This window comes from Triturus cristatus, chromosome 4_2 (assembly GCF_964204655.1).
Source record: "Triturus cristatus chromosome 4_2, aTriCri1.1, whole genome shotgun sequence".
Classification (NCBI taxonomy): domain Eukaryota; kingdom Metazoa; phylum Chordata; class Amphibia; order Caudata; family Salamandridae; genus Triturus; species Triturus cristatus.
This window is the reverse complement of record NC_140586.1, coordinates 358,439,814-358,460,008: the sequence shown is the minus strand read 5'-3', so window position 1 is coordinate 358,460,008 and position 20,195 is coordinate 358,439,814. Positions and strand designations below refer to the sequence as shown.

At 46.4% G+C, this 20,195-nt stretch overlaps 1 protein-coding gene across 1 annotated transcript in view; it reads left to right on the top strand.

The window, feature by feature from the left end:
* Window positions 1-19,879, top strand: part of CEP350 (centrosomal protein 350) — a 1,602,561-nt gene extending 1,582,682 nt beyond the window's left edge. The window contains exon 38 of the mRNA XM_085601771.1: window positions 16,732-19,879. Coding sequence (XP_085457897.1) covers window positions 16,732-16,896 — 165 coding nt within the window. The 3' untranslated portion in view covers window positions 16,897-19,879. The remainder of the gene's footprint in view (window positions 1-16,731) is intronic.
* The last annotated feature ends 316 nt before the right edge of the window (window positions 19,880-20,195 follow it).

Here is a 20,195-nt window from a genome sequence, read left to right as displayed (position 1 = left end):
AAGTGGAAACGTTTCTGCCTTTGGTGCCGACAAGAAAACATTCATCCCTACTCTTCTGCTCCTCATGAAATTCTGCCGTACATTCTTGCATTGGCAAAATCAGGTTTAGCTCATTCATCCATCAAAGTACACCTTGCGGCCATTTCTAGATTCAGATGGACTTCCTCTGGTCCTTCCCTCTGGCCGGCAAGAATTGTGAAGCACTTTCTTAAAGGACTTTTTAGGGTTTTCCCTCTAGTCAAGCCCCCAACGCCTCTGTGGCAGCTTAACTTGGTTCTTACTCAGCTCATGAGGCATCCTTTTGAACCTATTCATAGGGCGGACCTTAAATTCCTCTCATGGAAAGTGGCCCTCCTTCTCGCCTTAACATCTGCCAGAAGAGTGGGTGAGCTGCATGCTCTCACTGTTCCGGAACCCTTCCTGCAGTTTAAGAAAGAGACTTTGATACTGCAAACTAGTCCTAAATTTATTCAGAAGGTACCTTCAGACTTTCATTTGAATGAACCAGTAATCCTCAAGGCCTTCTTTCCTTGGCCTACTACTCCAGCGGAGAGGGCACTCCACTCTCTGGACATTCAACGATGTTTGAAGTTCTATCTACAGCGTACCAAGGACTTGGAAGTCAACACAGCTCTTTGTGGCCTTCAGTGCTCCTCGTAAAGGATTTCCTCTTTCAAAGCAGGGGATTGCTCGTTGAGGAACCTCTTTCAATGAGTGGTGAGCTTTCTCTTCTAACCCTCCTTCCTTCTATTTGCTTACGCTCTTCGCACATTTTGCAAGTCTACATGCTTATTTCTGATTCTTCTCTTATGTTGGTTAACGTTCTATTGCCCATTGACTGTGTGAGGTTAATATCTGTACTAAACATGATGCATCTTGCAATGTTTTATAAGATTGTATTGCTTCACAAAATGTGCGTTATAACTGCGATCTATTCTGATACAAGCAATGGGAATCTATGAAAGTTCCAATACTGGAGTAAGAAAACAAGTTACTTACCTGTAACTTTGGTTCTGCAGTATTGGTAACTTTCATAGATTCCCATGCACCCACCCTCCTCCCCTAGGAAAGCTTGGCCTTCAGCATCTTTTGTTTGTACTGTTACACAGCGGCTACGAAAATCTGAGGCTCTCTCAGGAAGGTTCCATGGGGTGAGGCTATTCTGATAAGCTGTTCATTTTATTTGGACTCTTTTACAAAAAGAGGTGGATATGCCAAAAAACTAGAATGGGCCTAGGCCTAGTTCTTTTTTTGTACTAATTTCTATGGCTATTTTATGTATACCGGGGACTCCCATCTCGACGACTGGGAATGATACAAGCAATGGGAATCTATGAAAGTTACCAATACTGGAGAACCAAAGTTACAGGTACGTAACTTGGTTTCTTCAGGCTTCCCACCAGTTGGGTGAACCCAACCTCATTCCCTGCGACTTTTGCCAGACATTCAAAACAAATCAAGGCTTTCAGAAAGCAAATGTTTTCCACAGCCAACCTGGGCCTTCAATCAGTCAATGCCCATCCTTCAACCACCACCTCTCCTCATTAAATCTGTAATACAGTCAATGCCGGCTGTTTGCTGGGGAGATATTCCCATGCTCATTGGGACATGGTTGGCAAGATCTTGCTGGCAGTCCTTAAGCGATTTCGGGCCAACTTGGTTCCAACCATCCAGGATGATCGGGATGCTGCAAAATATATCATGTGGTCTGGGTTTTCCACTTTTTACTGCTTGGGCAGAGCAGTTGACACTAGCATGATTCTTCAGCGACAGGAATAGACAAGATCCATGGGCTTCTCAGTAACATTCAATCCTCTTTAATGGACATGCTATTCAGTGGAAATGGTCGGTTTGGCGAGAAGTCCAATTCAGCAGTGGAACACATTAAAGAAAGCTGGGCCATGGCACATTCCTCAGGCCTTTCCACCCCTGCAAGACACTGCTGCACGGTTCGCTCCTTCTGAGGCTACTCCACAGGTTTGGTGTATCTGCTACGTTGACACCCACTGCAACCACAACAAACACCCCAGTCCTTTTGGAGTCAGGGGGAAGAGCACACAGACATTGCGTAGGCCATCAGAAGACACTGTTGATCTGCCACCACATTAGAGTGAGTAGCATATAAACAATAGAACCAGAGATTACTGAACAGGTGCCATAGAAATTAAATAAATATTCCCCCTGCATTGAAAATCTAGCATCTCACAGTGGATTTGCAAAAGCTTACAAAATGTCAGAAATGGACATCCCCCACACACAAAAAAGGGGATACGATCCCCTTTGTCTGAAAAAGAGCATCTTCCAGGCAGCACGAAAATTGGAGTGATAGTCTCTTGAGTCATACCAGAAGCCTCGATGGGGAAACTTCCAGTATCACTAAAAAATTGTGACTAAATCTTTTTGCCACTGTTGAGAATGTGCAGCGTCAAAGCTTTGGCACGCTGGAGTTTTGAAAACCGCTCTCTCTCTGAAATGCTTTCTAGATAGAGTGGAGCTCAGCAGCTGCCTCTTCTGACCCAAGTTCTGAAGAAGATCAGAAACGACAGGGCCAAAGTCATCCTAGTGGCTCTGCGTTGAGCAAGGATACTGTGGTCCCTGGAACTTTTGGGTGTGAGCCTCTGTCCTCCAATCAGGGCACCACTTTGGAAGGATCTCCTCTCTCAGCTGTAGGGCAGGGTCCTACATCCGAACCTGCACAATCTGCACTTCCATGCGTGACGTTTGAGCAGCCACAGTTGACTACATTTGATACGTCTCACGAAGTTATGGATGTCATCTTGGCACCATATGCCTTTCTACACCGGGCACTGAGACACATTTCTAGCCTAGTGTAGACTCTGCAATACAGTTCTGTTTCAGGTAAAACTTTAGGATGTCTTATTGTTTGTTTTTCTCCGGTCCACCAACGTCTCGCAGTGCGCCCTGTTAAAGGTTATCTGTTGGGATTTTGAACCTTAGTACACTATTTGGATGTCAGTAATTTTTTTTTTTTATTTTTTTTTTTATTTTCACTTCGCATACAACATCAGTAAGCATGCACAATAATGCAGTCCAACACATATGCAGTCTGTTACATTATCCAATATGTCACATTGCATAACACAAACAGTGAATAGCAGGTCTCCAAGTACCGTAGGCACGAGCGGCAATGCACCTAAAAAAACAACGTTATACAAATTAGTCGGCCCTTATACAATACAAGAATGCAGACGAGTCCCAGCCAAGAATCCGGTCTCTGCTCTTCGTTAGGGAGCAGTGGTACCCCATCCCAGCCTACTTATATGCTCTGCCCAATTCCCTAGTTTCCATCGAGTCCAATATAATATCAGCTTCCCAGTCATATTATAACCAGTGGCCATGAGCTATGCAAGCAGATGATCCAGAAGGTAATGAGTGAGAGGCGCCCATATATCTCTGTGTCGGGAGGGGATCGGAAGTAACTCAGCATATGCGTTCAACTTCTCCTGCCACAAGATCAAGTCACCCAACCATTCCTTAAATTTCGGCGCCCGCCCCCTGCCCCATCTGCACTCCACTCTACGCCTAGCCAGTGCGACACCAAAGGCCACAAATCTGCGATGGGCAGTCGGGATCTCCTCAACATACCCTAGCAAAGCAACCATAGGGGACGCCTGAATTTTCAGCAAAGTCATCAGCGCCAGCGCCTCAAACACCTGCCGCCAGTACTCCCACACCGCTTCACAGGACCATGCCAAGTGCAGAAAGTCCGCCCCATCTACCCTGCATCTATCGCACCGTGCATTATCACGTAGCCTATAACGGAATAACCGGGCGGGGGTAAAGTACAGGCGGTGTAAGAATTTGTAGTGTGTAATACGGAGTCTGGCATTCGAGGAGACAAGCTCAGGCTGTTTACAGCAGTAGCTCCACTGCTGGTCCGTGAGTTCCCATCCCAACTCCACACTCCATTTTGCACGGGCAGGGCATGCCCTGTATTCAATCCCTGTGTACAAGCTTCGATAGAGGGTCGACACCAGATGCGAGGCATCAGGAGCACACAACATACGATGTAATGGGGGGAACGTAGGGTGTTCCAGCGGGTAGGACGGCATATGTTCCTTCAATCCCTGCCTCAGTAGTACATATAAAAATATATCCATAGAGGATGCCGATGGGCCTTGATAGAGCTGCGCCAAGTCTTTAATTTGACCATTTAGATAGAGGTCACCCCAGGTATGGATGCGAAATTTGGATTTGGTTGCGGAGAAAACCCCTTCTGTGACTTCAGGCATGTGCGGGTGGTATGTGAGGGGGAGCAGCGGTGAATAGAGCACCAGAACTTTAAGTGAAGGAAGTAGGCACTGCCAGGCTCTTACGGTGTAATCCACCGAGGAAGGGCCCTCTGGACTACTCTCCAGCACCGAAAGGATGACCCCGTCTAGCGGGATAGGGTTGGCCAGCCAATGCTCGGTTGCGACCTGAGGTGTATATCTGGGGGGGTGAAACCAATAATGGGCAAAATGCGCCTGGGCGCAGAGATAATACAGTTCAAAATTTGGCACTTCGAAGCCACCTTGGGAATAAGGCCTAACCAGTATCTCCCATTGTAAGCGGGGCTGCTTACCGCCCCAGACTAATCGAATGAGCTCAGACCTAAGCATGTTAAAAAAGGGGCGTCCTGGATACTGCGGGATATTTAGAAAAAGATATAAAAATTTAGGGAGGATGACCATCTTAATGAGCGAGATGTGTCCTGCCATGGTAAGCGGGAGAGCAATCCACCTGGTGATACAGTTTGTGACATGTTCCAATGCCTTGCCATAATTACTACACAGCAATTCATCACGATCATTGGTGATGTATATCCCCAGATATTTCACCCCGCCATCACACCACTCTATGGGGTAGTCAATGGGAAAAGGTTGCGCCGCGGGAGTGATCAGGAATACCTGCGACTTGGACCAGTTAATCTCTATGACCGACAGCCCTCCAAATCGTATAACCTCCCGCAAGATCGGGTTGAGATTATGCACCGGGTCCTTAACATACAGGGTGACATCATCCGCATATAAAGAAACTAGTATCGGTTGCAGGAAGCATCTGAGGCCTTTCTCCGAATGGTGTTGACGGATTCTCGCTGCCAGGGGTTCGATAGCTAAAGCGAAGAGGAGTGGAGAAAGAGAACATCCCTGCCTGGTGCCTCTCGAGAGCGTAATAGGTGTGGAGATGTGCCCATTAATCTGCACCCGAGCCATAGGTGAAGTATATCAAATCTGGATCCAGGTCACGAATTTGACCGGAAAGCCCATGCACCGCAGCACCGCAAACAAATAATCCCACTCCACAGAATCAAAGGCTTTCATGGCATCCAAGAATACTGCCACGAGCGCCAGCTTCGGATCAACTCTGTGCATCACTGAGAACAGTGTTCGCAGGTTATGAGAGGTCGCCCTCCTAGGTATAAAGCCTGCCTGATCTGGCAGCACCAGCTTCTCCATTACCAAGCTAAGCCTATTAGCCAGAAGCTTGGCAAGGATCTTCACGTCCGTATTAATTAAGGACAATGGTCTATACGAATCACATTGATCCGCTGGTTTATCTGGCTTAGGCAATGAGATGATAAGGGCTTCCCTCATCGAGGGCGGAAACACCTTGGACTCCAGAACCTCCTCATAAACCTCGCACAGAACTGGCATCAGCTGAGCTAGGTATGTCTTCTATAATTCCACTGGCAATCCGTCTGATCCCGGTGCCTTACCGGATTTCATTTGCATCACCGTTTCCCTAAATTCATCCATCTGGAAGGGTTAAGCTAAAAATTTCCATTGGGTATCTCCCAGCCAACCCAGGGTAATAACCTTGAAAAAGGGAGCGAAATCTTGATGCTCCGTACGCCGAGAAGTATACAGTTTCTTATAAAAATCTGCAAACACATCCAGGACAGCCTGGCTATCTCTATGATGCACACCCGACGAGTCTAAAATGTCTAGCACATAGTTGGAAAATTTCGGCTTCTGTATGTCCTGGGCTAGTGCCTTGCCGGGCCTCTCCCCCTCCCCATAACGGCGCGCACTGTAATATTTCCCCCGAAAACGGGACTCCCGTTCTGCAGTGTCTGTGTATTCCATGAGTTTGTTCCTGAGTGCCGCCCTGCAGTCACCGATGAATCTCGCCACATGTCAGTTTCTAATTGCTTCAGCTCGCCCTCCAGTTTACGCAAATTGCGCCTAATGTCCCTGAGCACCCCAAAACTTTTCGCCATGCAAAAGCCTCGCATCGTTACTTTGAAAGCTTCCCACAGCGTGCCTATACTATTCACTGAGCCTTTATTGCGAGCAAAAAAATCTGAAATCTCCTCCCTCAGCTCGGTCTGGAAAACTAAATCCATCAGTGCCTCTGGTATCAGTCTCCAGCTGAACGGGGGGGCAACGGTGCAGGGGAGCGTCAGCTGCAGCAGTATGGGTGCATGGTCAGAGAGGGTTCTGGCCAAATGTGTTACAGAGTGTTTCCAACGTGGGCCAGACAACCGTGGTACACCACGCTGCTGGAACTCTCTGTAGTACCACACCAAAAACTACACCTCTCACCATGCCTCCTAACCCAGAACCATGGAGAGATCAGACATCCGAACCCAGCTCAGCTCAACCTTGCGATCTGGCTCCTGAAAGCCTAGCATTTGGGTACCTAAATCTTCCCCCTGACTGTATCAACGTCATCAGAGAAGCTAGACGCCCTACCACTAGAGCGTGCTACGCTGCCAAGTGGAAAAGATTTTTTGTTTATTGCCATAACAACACCATCAATCCTCTGGACGTGTCTATCCAACACATCATAGGCTACTTACTCCACCTACAGAGGTGTAATCTAGCCTATACGTCCATTCAACTACACCTCGCAGCAATTGCAGCTTACTTACAAAACAGGCAACATCTATCACTCTTCAGAGTACCTGCCATTAAAACCTTCATGGAAGGCCTGAAAAGAATAATTCCCCCCAGAGTTCCACCCTCACCTGTGTGGAACTTAAATATCGTTCTCACAAGGCTGATGGGGCCTCCCTTTGAACCCTTGCATAAATGCGAACTACGATTCCTAACATGGAAAACAGCTTTCCTTGTAGCCATCACTTCCCTTAGAAGGGTCAGTGAGATACAAGCACTTACCATACAAGAACCTTTTCTTCAAATGCACCATAACAAGGTTGTTCTCTGTACCAACCCAAAATTCCTACCTAAAGTCATTTCCCCTTTTCACCTAAACCAATCTGTAGAACTACCAGTATTTTTCTCGCAACCTCAGACCTTTGCAGAAAGGGCTCTGCACACGCTAGATGTCAAACGAGCCTTACTCTACTACATCGAGAGAACACAATCTTTCCTAAAGACCAAACAACTGTTTGTCTCTTTCTCTCCACCACACAAGGGCAACCCCATCTCAAAATCAGTGATAGCTAGGTGGATTGTAAAATGCATCCAGATTTGCTACCACAAAGCAAAATGAACGCTATCCGTTCCCCCTAAAGCCCATTCTACACGAAAGATAGGGGCTTCCATGGCATTTCTAGGGAACATCCCATTAGATTGTATCTGCAAAGCAGCTACATGGTCAACACCGCACACTTTCACCAAACACTATTGTGTAGATGTGCAAACTAAGCAACAAGCTAGTGTGGGCCAGGCTGTACTTAAAACACTATTTCAAACCACTGCAACAGATACGGATGGTCGCCGCTAAGGTTGGGAACTGCTATATAGTCTACGCAAAAGTGTGTAATCTGCAGCTCATATGCCTCGAACGGAATATGCTACTTACCAGTATGCATCTGTTCTTGTCATGTAGAGCTGCAGATCTACACACGCCCACCCGCCTCCCCGGCTACCTGTATCTGTTCCAGTTTATCTTATTTAGATACACACATGGGTTTCTTCACTGTTACTACTAGGCTCCATCTTTCCCTGCTTGCGAAAAGCAATCTGAGGATGGAGCCGAAGCCCATGTGCAATACGATCCAAAGGAAGAGTCACCGACCTCGTGACTTCCAAAGACTTTCCAAGAGGAAAAACAAACTACAAACATCCGGGCCCAACACCAGATGGCGATCTATGCAAAAGTGTGTAGATCTGCAGCTCTACATGCCAAGAACAGATGCATACTGGTAAGTAGCATATTCCTTCATGTTTAAAAAAATAACTTAAAACGAAAGCTAAGCTGTGCTAAGATCAACATTTCCCTAGATTTCAGGAACTAGCAGAGCTTGCATTTTTTGTAGGAGGTAGTAAATGCTTCCTATTTTTTGTGATTTTATCCTACTTACAATTTTTGTGTTGGAAACACGTGTGAAGCAAGGAGTGTGATGTGAACCTCTTTATGTCACGGGCCTGTGACAAACACTAACTTTGTGTTTCGACCATATACCCATCTTGGATATGTCCACCATTATAGCTCTGTGCCCAGACCAGTTACCGTCCGTTCTGGGATCTCCACCTCTTGGCGCTGACTCTTAAGTGGCAGCCTATTCTGAGGCTTTGGAGGCCATGTTTAGCCCACTTCCAGCTCTCCTTGGTGTGCCTTTGGGCCCCAAAGTGCCTGCAGGACTTTTGACCATACCTCCACTGACTTGCATCTCCCTGACGCTGGTCAACACTGACTCTGCCACTATCCCAGCACCGACTGACCCTAGTCCACAGCTGAAAGCCTTGCTTATTATTCATGCACCAGTGTTAAGACCATCATCAGATCCACAGCTGCTTAATTTGGATCCGGCCTTTGAGCCATCTAAAATTCCAGAAACCACATCAGTTTTTGTCAAGGCCAAGGAGAAGGTTGAGCCATGTTACAATAATGAGCCTCTTTTGTGAGCCTCTTTTGCAAGCCTCTGCCTCGTACTCTGTGCTTTGCATTCCTCAATATTTTGATTTCTAGCTCCAACGCCCACGTTATTGAGATGTCATATCTAAAAGTGTCTACCATTATGGAGATGACAGTAGTGAAGGTTAATTGCTGGAAATACGTCACGTTAGACTGTTACATAAGTGATAGCCTACATACCCTTCCTTTTCAAGAATCACCTTCCCTCAGTACTCCTGTTGATTGTCCATTTTTGGCAGACCATGCCCCCATTCTCCAGCAGGATGTTCTCATTCTTCTGAACAAGTGGGTGATGGTGCTCTTTCCAGAAAATGAGATTGAACTTGTAATTTTGGGCTCTCAAAGAAAGATGGCGATCTTTTTTTTTTTTTTTTTTTTTTTTTTTTTTTAAAACCTTTATTGACAGTTCAATAGAGAACAAGTATGGGCCTACAACCCCCCGGGGCCGGCCGCTAAGCAATCAGAGCAAAAACAGGCAAGTGTAAACACAGGCAGCACATCGGGGAGCAGAATCGTGATGCTAATACTGTGAACAGCGTAGGTAGGGCACCAGGAGAAAAAGGTTTTCGTTTTATAATGAAACGAGGCAGAAGGATCAGGTGCCAGACAATTTTCAAACAGCAATTACAGGTATACAGAGTAATAGACGTAAACGATTTACAGCAATCTATTAGGTCAATAGCGCAAACACAAGAACATCAGGATGAGGAAGAGTATCATAAGCAGTTGCGCCTGCAGTCCCCCGCCAGAACTCCCGGAGAGCACCCCGGAAATTGTGGTACACATGGAGCGGCAACGAGTCATAGCAAAGGAGGTGTATCACGCTGATCCCAGAAAAAGAAAAACAAAAAGAATCAGAGAAGAAAAAGGAGGCCATGGAAAAAGAGATAAAAGACGAAAGAATCCCCTCCCCCAACCTGCACCTCTGCAGATGAGTACGGCCCCCCCCCCCAGCAGTGTGCCTGTCGCCCTGGAACCAGACCCGAAATATAGGAGAAGAGGGAAAAAGAAGTAGGAAAAGAAGCCCACCAGACGGGGGGGTGGAGAAAGTATTAATAAACTGGAGGAGGGCCTTCAAAACATACCCCCGGCTTCTCCCTCCCGCACGGTAAGTTTCCCCCAAAGTGAACAATAAACAGCACAAAAGCGATCTTCTCAAAGAAAGATGGGGAGCACTATGCACCTATTATGCTGTTAGCTATGCCAGGAGAGCACGCAACCCCTGAGCCCGCCCGTCCACTAGATGACCACCCCTGAAGGATCAGCCTTATCCCTGACCACTCTTTGGAATTCTGCCCATGCCTACCCCTCGACCCAGCACCATATCCGACGTTCCAAGGTAGAGGATTGTCCAAAAACGTCCGAGAAGCGACGCACACAGGTGGGGTGGAAGTCTCTGAGCATCAACACAGTCCGCAGCGTGGAGAAACAGGCTTCCCAGTGCTGCCCCAGGATATGCACTGCACTCAAGGTCCAGGAAGGCAGAAGCAGCCAAAGCAGACAATAGTTGCTGGAGTTGTCCCTGGGTCGCAGGAGGGCACGTACGGGACGAGGCTACCACATCCCACTCAGGTCCAATGCCTCCGGGACAGATCAGGCCCTCAGCTGGACGAACACACTGTAGCATACTGGCCTGAGTGTCCAGCCGTGCACTAACCTCAGGGGTGGCCGCCAAAGTGTCCTCCTGTGCGCAGTGTGGGTAGTCCCTATGTACGTGCGGACAGGCGGGCCGCCATTGCCCCAACGCCGACGCCACACCGTCGAGCTTACTCCCCAAGACCCGGACACCATGAATCAAGGAGGAGTGAAGAGCACCAAGGGCCTCGAGGAGGTCGCCATACCCCAGCACAGCTCTCTGCGATCGCGCCGCCACACTCCCAAAAGTCGCACTCTCACAAGCCCGCTGCGACCCAGCGGACAGGATGGTAGGCTTCATCGCAACAAGATGGCCGCCAAGTATGCCCGACCCTCACCGGGGCCGGGACCCTGGGACAAGCGTCTCGATGGCCACGTCGCTGGTGACCGGGTTCCGGGGGCAGGCGAAAAGTTATCCGTTGCGTGGTCACGGGCAACAGTCGTCCCCACTACGGACCCGCTCCCGTAAAAAGCCGGGGGCGGCCCGCAATGATCAGGGCAGGATACGGGCGGCAGCCGGGCAGCTCACCATCAAAGGCAGGGGCAGCCACCGGAGGATCTGAGAATTGCACCCACGGGCATGCACTCGGACCGCTACACTTGACAGTAGAAACGACCACGACGAAATGTAGGCCGAGTTTGGCACCGCTCCGGTGGACCGCCTCCGCCCAGTCACAACAGGCCGCTGTTGTTGAACTGCCACCCGGCCACGGCGTCCACTTGAGGCCCCGGCTCCAGGGCCGCACAGGCCGCAAAGTTCAAATGCTCGTTTCTCCGGCGATACCGCAGCCAGAAACCTCGGAGTCACGCAGTCGGGTGCCACTCTCCTTCAGAAACACGACCGCGTAGCACAGGTTAAGGATCTCATGCAGGATATCCGTGCGGGATGCGGAGGTTCACGGAGCCGGGAGTCTACGCTGCCGTCCCGGTCGCCATCTTGGCTCCTCCCAAGATGGCGATCTTAAACACATTCTGACCGTATGCATCCAACACAACTTTCTTTTCAAATTCAGGATGATGTCCCATGCACAAACCCTCTTATGCCCGTCGTTCAAGCCTGGAGGGGGTAACCAGACTTGTAGGAGGCATATTTTCATACACCGATCCTACTGTCACTTCTGCTGCAATTTGTAGTAGGTTCTACTCACTACCAGTCTGCTCCTTGAATGTGCGAGGTGATGACCTCAGTTGGAGTCATGTTGCTCAGCTCGGATGGTGTCTTCATCTGGTGGAGGCCCGATCCAGTTTCAGTCTCTGGGGCACGTCTCTAATGGACCTTTTCACCTCTTGAAAAGACTCATTGCTTATTGTTCTGTGCGCTTCAGTTGCGGCTGGCAGGTTCTTTGGGAGACCATTCCACCCGAAGTGGAATTATTTCATGTTTCTGCCCATTCCACTGGTTCCTTGTGTTCTGAGGAACATGTGTAGGGACTAATTGCTAATTATATTTATTGTGTCAGACTGGCCTAGGAGGGTGTAGTATTCAGACCTGCTATGCCTCTCTGTCTATGCTATCGCCTTCCGCTTTCACTCAGGGCTGATCTCCGATCTTAGTGGGCTGGTTTTTGACCTGATTCTCCAACGCCTCCACCTTCATGCTTTGAGATTGAGCAGGGGAATCTGTGTGCGTTTAATTTGCCCTTTGAGGCGGTAGACATTCTCTGGAAAGCACTGCCCCTCCACCAAATCTGTATATTATGGTTAGTAGTTGTTTATTTTTGGTACACCAAGGAACCAGTGGATCCTACCACAGCGTGTACATCTGATGTGTTGTGGTTTGCACTTTCTTTAACCCAGCAAGGCTTTACTTTGGACACCTTTAAAGGTTATTTATGTTTGCTTTGCCAGAGCAGCCATCCATATTCAAAGCACCTCTTGCATTTCTTAAAAGGGTTGTCTTACAAGATCCCTCCTTCACTTTTTGTTATGCATCCATGGGACAGAATTCAGGTGCTCACCTTCTTGACAGGTCCCATTTTCGAGCCTATGTACAGGTGATCCTAAGTTTAACTATTCTTCTAACTGTCATCCCCGTAATCAGCATGTTAGCGAACCTGCAGGGCCTGTCTATGCCCACTCATTTCTCCTTTCTTCCAAGACAAAACTGGTCCTTCAGGTGAGGGCTTCCTTCCTTTCAAAGGTGTTTTCTCTGCTCCATGTATGCCAATCTGTTACACTTGGCGATTGTTGTATCCACACCCACTTCCTGCCAAGGAGGAAAAGAAAGAGATTGCAGAGAGCTCTGTGTTTGTAGAATATGTTGCTGTGGATTCACATGTTCTGCATACTTCTGCTATTTAGTGCTGGGTTCGGATGTTTGCAAGTTGTTTTTCTTCAAGAAAGTTTTTAGTCACAAATTGATATAGTGACCCCTTCTTAGGCTGGCAATGCCCATAGGCACCAACTCAATGTGAGATTGTTTTTTTCGCCATCTGGTTCAGACATTCATGATCGGAGCTCCAGGGTTGAGGCGCCTCTCAACGCTTTCTTCTGCTGGTCCCGGTCTTCTTGTACACACCAATTGCAGTTTAAGACATTATTCCATTGCAATCTCATCACTAATATTTCTACGACAGTGACTACCACCAAAAAAGTATGTCTCTGGGCCTCAGGCTTGGCTCGGGGTCTCGACCCCCTTGAGCGCTCACTTGACGACTTCCAATTGGAGAGTGCTCAATTGGTGATGGAACCAAGTGAACGAAGCCCCAGACACCTTTGGGGAAGAAACCCCCAAGGTCAACAAAGCCGGAACCTTGAGCATCAACCTTAAGTTGATCAACATCAACAGTCGCCCGAGTCTGTCTTCTCTTCCAACTCTGACGCAGAGGAGGAAGAGCAACACCTCATCCACAGGGCTACTGGACCACACATATAGACGAAACCTCAGGCCGTGAGTATGACAGAAACACACCCTAAGCCCATCAAGGGACCTTGATGAGAGGTAGCTCGCCACCCGAGGGGTTCGAGCCACCAGCCCCTCCAAACTGAGCCACCCTGTCGGACACTGCATTTTCAGGCATCCTTCGGGCTCGAGAGAAACTCATGTAGCTAGTAATACTCACATCTACAGGCTGTCAGTTATCAGCCAACACAAAAAACTTGGCCACCCTGGCACTGAAGCCCAAGCCGCAAACTGTCGCCGACACCCAGAGCTCACACTCAGCTGAAACACTCGGACCTCACTACACCATCTGTGCCGATCCGCTATGAGCAAATAGGTGATTCAGTGCCTAAGCATTCAACCCCGAAAACGTCCAGAGACACCCCAACCGCCTCAGGCACAAGTAATCAGTGCCAAGAACTGCTGGATACGAAAGTCCAGAGAATTCTGTACAGCCAATTCTGTAATGCTTACAAGCAGAGTTGGATGCTAAACAACAGACTTTGCATACACTAACAAAGAAAACATAAAGAACATTGTACACAGCAATTATTAAGGCAGTAATGTTGCTGTCACATTCCGATGATAATCAATCCATATACATTACTTTGAGTAGTTATGCCATATGGCTGGCCAAGGTCAAGCTGTCGGACTCCAAGCTTAACTCATTGAGACCAGCTTTGTCTACCAGTTCTAGAGTTCTTCCTGGGTTAGACTTCTCCCTCCTGTCAAATTTCATAAATGTTTCAAAGGGCAGCACAAAGTATCAAATTTGTCCATTCTGTCGTGGATCGTTGCAGTCAGCTTTTCAAGTGTATAAATAGTCCACATTTCCCACCGCCATTCATGTAGTGGTGGGATTAAGAGTTGTTATATGTTGAAATAAACTGGTACCTATCTGGCCGCTACCAGGAAATGAGTGATGAGCTTTTCCCTGTGTGTGGTTAGAGGATAGTCGCTATGTTCGCCCACATTCCCCTATAACTTCACCAACGGTTGCAGTGGCAGTGATACCCCCTATTACTGGCCTAATCTGAGAAATGATTTCCTTTTAATATGATTGAACTAGGGGGCAGGACCACCACATGTGTAGAAACATGCCTCTACCACCATAGTGGATATCGATTATTGGTGACATAGGGGAAGGAATTGAAGTGGTGCCAACTCTACAAATGTTGCAGCCAAATGTCCAATAAGATTTGTGTGGTAGTGAGCATATGAGACCAAAGAAGGTTGTGTAAGGCGATCTGGGAGAAATGTTGTTCGACCTGTACCCAGCTCTTGTTCTTTGGGTTATGGTTCCAATCAAGGGTGGGCAGATTTGGGCTGCTTGGAGTTAGGAGCATATATTGAGGAAACATAACCCCTCCCCCTCCCCCCTTCTCTTGTACATTGATAAAGGATCGCTTTAGTGATTCTGAGGATGCGGTTCTGCAAGACAAAACAATAGCAGTTGGGCCTGGATGAGATCTATTGTGGTGCAGGGGAACCAGAGAGAGGGAGAGTTTGTGCAATGTATAACAATTGTGACAGAAAAGTCTTCTTTACAGATGTTAACCTAATGAACTAGGAGATTTCTAATGTGCCCCAGCAGTAAAGAACTTTATAAAGAACCCACAGAACAGGGGGAGAACACTGCATTGATAAAAGCTTGCCATATTGTTAGGAAGATTTATGTTCATATATTTTTTGGGTCCCATTGACCAGGCAAAAGCACTGTTTTTCAGGGCTTTCCGTGAGTTGTCAAGGTTAACTGAAACCCGCATACCACAGGACTTAAAGTAGTTTACAGTGAAGCCAGCAGTTATTGTGAAGAAAGCTAATTCTTTCAGGGCTGGTCAATCAGAAACACGAGACATCATTCGCATAGAGCCCTTACTTATGTTCTTGTGTTCCCGCAGTGATTCCTTTTATATTTCGGTTGTGCAGCACTCTTTAGATGAATGGTTCCATTGTGAGTGAGAAGATAAGCAAAGACAGCAGGCAGCCCTGATGAGTGCCCCTCATGATCGATAGTTGAAATGAATACTCTCCATTAACCTTGATCCTTGTTACCAGCTGTTGGTAGCTTGATCAAATCAGTTGTTTCATTCTAGGGCTGAGGGAGATGTTATCCAGTATTTTGGTGAATAAGGCCTGTTAACCCTATCAAATGCCTTCTCTTTATCTGAGAAGATGGCCATCTGTGTTTTCTACCTCCTTAATTGAACCGGCCAGTCTGTTTTTTTACCGGTAGAATGGTCCTGGACTAAACCTGCTTGTTGCTGAGAAATGAGGCTCAGCCATGCTGATTACATGGGTGAAACTACCACTAAGGCATAGATTTTTACATCGTTACTAAGCAGAGTTATTTGGTGGTAGGATTAACATTTGACTGGATGGTTTCCTGGTCTAATTAGGAGTGTATTTTGAGATCTTAGCCTTGACTTTGTGACAATGCTATGGGTCAGTATTTCATTGAATGTTTTGATTAATTGCTGTGCTAGGATATTGAGGAAGGTTTTGAAAAACAAGGCTGGAAAGACATCTGGCCTGGATGCCTTCCGGCCAGGTAATCTAGTAATGGCTGCTCTGATCTCTTCTACTGTGATTTCCTCCTCCAAAAGTAGGAGGTCATCCCTGTCTATATTTGGGTTGTGCTGTTTAGTTAATTGCCTTGTTGGTCCGAGAACAGGGCCTCGCCAAATCAGGATGGGCCGCATAATAAGTGGAAACCTTTTCAGGATATCTGAGGTGCAGGTGTAGATTGTGCTTCGTGCATCCTTGATTTTATCTATCCGATTTCGCAGAAGGGTCTCGTGGAGTTTAAAAAATAGTAATTGGTCTGCCTTGTCCCCCTTCTCATAATATTGCTGCCGAACGTACAATGATGTTTTTGCTCCTTCCTTAATTTATAATTGCTCCCGTCCTCCACTCACTTTGGGCATGTCTCGTGTACGAAATGAGATGTTTTGCTTATACAGGGTTCGCAACCGGCGCAGCTCATCCTCCAGTTCTCTTCTCTTGCATTTCCAGCCTTTCAAAAGTAGTTTTAAAGGCTGTTTAAACTTTTCTAACTCCAGTCTGGCAAATGGGGTAAATTGAAGCGGTGAGGAATCTGCAGGTAGATTATTCACCAGAAAGATCTTTATCGAAGTTAACTTGTTTGGTACCAAGAAATTGAGTTACTCTGTTTTACTGTCTGTCACTGACTGTCAAATTGCATGCACTCGATTGTCATGTATTATCAAGTTTTATGAGAAGCATCCTATTATCTTATGGTCCCAGGGTACAATATAATAATTGTAAATAAATAATACTATAGGTTATTACCAGCTTCATAAAAGATCCCTGTTGTTTGCTGTGTCTGTTCAAATGCCTAACTGCTCTCCCCCATTTGTTCCCAGGTCCAGGAGTTGCATGAAGAAGAAGCACAGTGGGTGAATTATGATGAGGATGAGCTTAGTGTGAAGATGCAGTTAGCCGATGGTATCTTCGAGGCCTTACTACGGGACACGCTCAAAGTGCTGCAAAAGATTCAGGAGAAGCAGATACAGATGCTGCTGGTGTGACGTGCCTGTGTTCCACAGTCTCTTGGATAATCGTGCAATCATTACTCATGCACACACTCCCCTGCAAGCCTTAGCTCAACATCTCCTTCTGGGTTCAATGAGCAGCACAGCAGGCAGAGTATGTCTTGACCCCTTTCAGAAGCCTGGGGGTGTCATTAAAAGAAAGTGCATATAGCACTTGCAATAGTGACAGTTGACCGATGAAAGCAGTTGATAGATTTCTCATTGAGAAATATCTCTGCAAATCTTGCCACATCTTTCATGAGTGTAACTAAAATATTAACCTGCAAAGAACAATCACAGGGCCGTGGACACTTGTCATGGAAGGAATGTCCACCCCTAGTACCACGGTTTGTCTGGTAATTGTTGACCTGTTAGTGATCAAGTGTGCCTGAGATTGTGTGGCAGTGTTGATTGTGGAGCTGTGTGCTGTTGGAATTGATCACAGTGTGTTATGTTTACTTTTATAATATAATAATTTATTAAAAATAGATTGTCAAAGGTAAGTGGAGGTGCCACTGGGCCACTCTCAGGTGTAGGAGAAGAACTGCAAAGCCCCCATCTGAGACTGGAATGGAGCTTGGAGCCTCCGCCTCTTGCAAAGGAGGGGATTTTTTAGAGCTTATTTAGATTGCAAGGTCACACAGAGGGGACTGGAAAGACCACCAAGCTTTTCTGTTTGCGCAAAAAAATTCAGGACCATTGTGGAGAATTGCTTTGGCACACCTTGGACAATGAGTGGAGAATTGCTTCGGCACACCTTGGACAATGAGTAATGAGAGACCATTGGCCCAACCTTAAGGGCCTTAATGTGAAGCAGAAAAGGCGGCCATGGGGCTATCCCTCAAGTGCAAAATAGCATGGGTGCTGTAGTTCAGGGGCAATTTAAAGGGACTGGTCTGAGAGTAGGAGGTGAGATGACTGTGTAGTCTGAAGGCTGGAGGTATGATGGCACTGTTCCTTGACAGGATGAGAGACTAGTACTTACCCAACATAGGCAATGTGATGATAAGCAGCGACAAGATGAACAACAGTGCAGAAGTCCTATAATACAAAATGAGCTACAACAGGCCCACACTTGGCTCAGAGGTGCCAGGTGCCATTTAATGTAAAAGGAGACAGACCATCTCCTACTAATTGAAGAAACCTTCGTATTTCTTTGAGAAATAAAAAGCTAGAACATCAACTTAGCACTTTGGGAGTCTGAAGAAGGGATTGAGAGCTACTTAAAACAAGAGAGCAGGCGTAGTTTGAATATCCTATAGAGTAATTGTAAACCCACACTGTAGTTTGTGAGAAAAGTCTGTAGGGTCAATACTGTAGTATTATCCTGGGATAAAAAGGTGAAACAAGGAGGGCTTACCTGAACTGGAATAACGATGCAGTCGCACCCAATAACGTGAAAATGAAGGAGTTGGAGTTCCTTATTGATGGACCAAGACATCGTCACAAGCTCCGGTCAGTGGTAAAAGAAAAGATTGTTTTTAAAAAGATTTAATCTCCAGGCCAGTACAAATGACTGTAGGATATCTCTTTCGTAAGCACAGTGTGTCTCATCTCCAAACAGGCATGATGGGATTGAAGGGCTCCTGTAAGGGACAACAAGAAATTTCAGTCCACCCGTGTTAGAGACATTGCTGTACTTCTCTGGAGATTGAAGGACAGCTCTCATTGCCACCGTGTGATGTGGGTAGTGGATTGAATGCCATCTTGGTTTGCTGGAAGGGCATTTTAGGGCCACTTTACACTCACTGTATTTAGGTGAAAGCAGTACCCCTCTGTTGGGTGGGATGCGAAGCTTCAAAATGACCCTGACGGAGGAAAAGACATCTAGGCCAACCTTCACTTTTGAAAGAACTCTTGAACTTTACATCTGTTTAGTAAAATGAAGTGTCCTTAGCTTTCTGCAATACTTGAATACCATGTCTTCCATGCAAGTCTTTTGAGTTTCACATCATCTAGGACCTTCCAGTGGGAGACAGCTCTTGTTGTGGAGTCACTGCATGACATCTGAGATCTTCCGATTAGAGGCCCTACTATTTGTTTAGAATTTCACAGACCAGAGTTTCACAGTAACCAAAACTTTACCATGAGAGATGCTTCCAACTGAACAGACATTTCTTTCAGAAGTCAAAATTTCTACTACCTTTCAGCTTGTGATGTTTCGAGACATGGAATTACTACTCACCTAGGCTTGTTGCATTTCTGACCTACCAGTGGCACACATTTCTTGGGGTGTTATAGCATCAGAGATCTTTCAACAAGATGCACTTCCAATCATGGTTTCCATGGCGAAATCTTTTTGGCTGTGGAAGGAGTTGCCTCTTATAAACTGGAATCATAGTATGTGCGAACATTCAATAAGACATGTTCCTTATCAGCGAAAGTCCAGAGGGTGTAACATCTCATTGTCAACCTTCTTAAAGATTCCAGTGAGAAGTGCTTCAGCTATGGAAAGTGATGTCTTAGAGTGTCAGTGTTTCTGAGACCATCCAGTAACACATGTTCTGAATCAAGGCAACATTTTTCTTTCTCAGATTGTCAGATCAGGTGAGACCTTGCAGTGACAAGAGTCACCGCTAGAAAAGATTGTCACAGTTTCCAGCACCTTCCAGTGGATAGTGCGCCTGAGTATGGAGAGAGTTGTTTCACATAGAGGGTCTTCAATCTTGAACTCAAAGAATGCAAACCTATTTATACCTGTAAACCATCATTGTCCTAAACCAACGTGCCCTCACAAGAGCTTTTTATAAACTTGATTTTTCTGGAGAGGCGGAGTTTCAAGGTTGGGTACTGCACAGCCCATTCATGGCACCACCTGCTGCTAGGTCCAATCTGCAGTCTTGACATAACAGGCCTTGCAGACACCTTTGTAATTATGAGATGTAAAATTGCTTGGTTTTTCTCTGCCTCCCTTGTAAATATATCCTGTTGACTGTAAGATAAAACAGAGCTGTAAATAAATATTGATTTATACATTGTATCAGTCTTGTGTGTCATACGTGTTTGTACTTTAGGAACATGGTTAAACAATTTGATTCTTCATCATAGGCTTGCAGCACCTTAGCTTGGTAGTTTCCACCTGGGCCAAGATTCAGATTCTGGCCGAGCTCTGAAATGTGTCAGTTTTAGGTAGTAGAAAATAAAAATAAAAAAAACAGGATCCTATTGTTAATCGATTATTTAAGGGCATTACTCTTCAATTTCCGTTATCTCTTTTCATTATTCCCAAGTGGGACTTAAATATTGTTCTCGCATATCTTGTGTGCTCCCTTCAATCCTCTTCATAACTGTCCTCT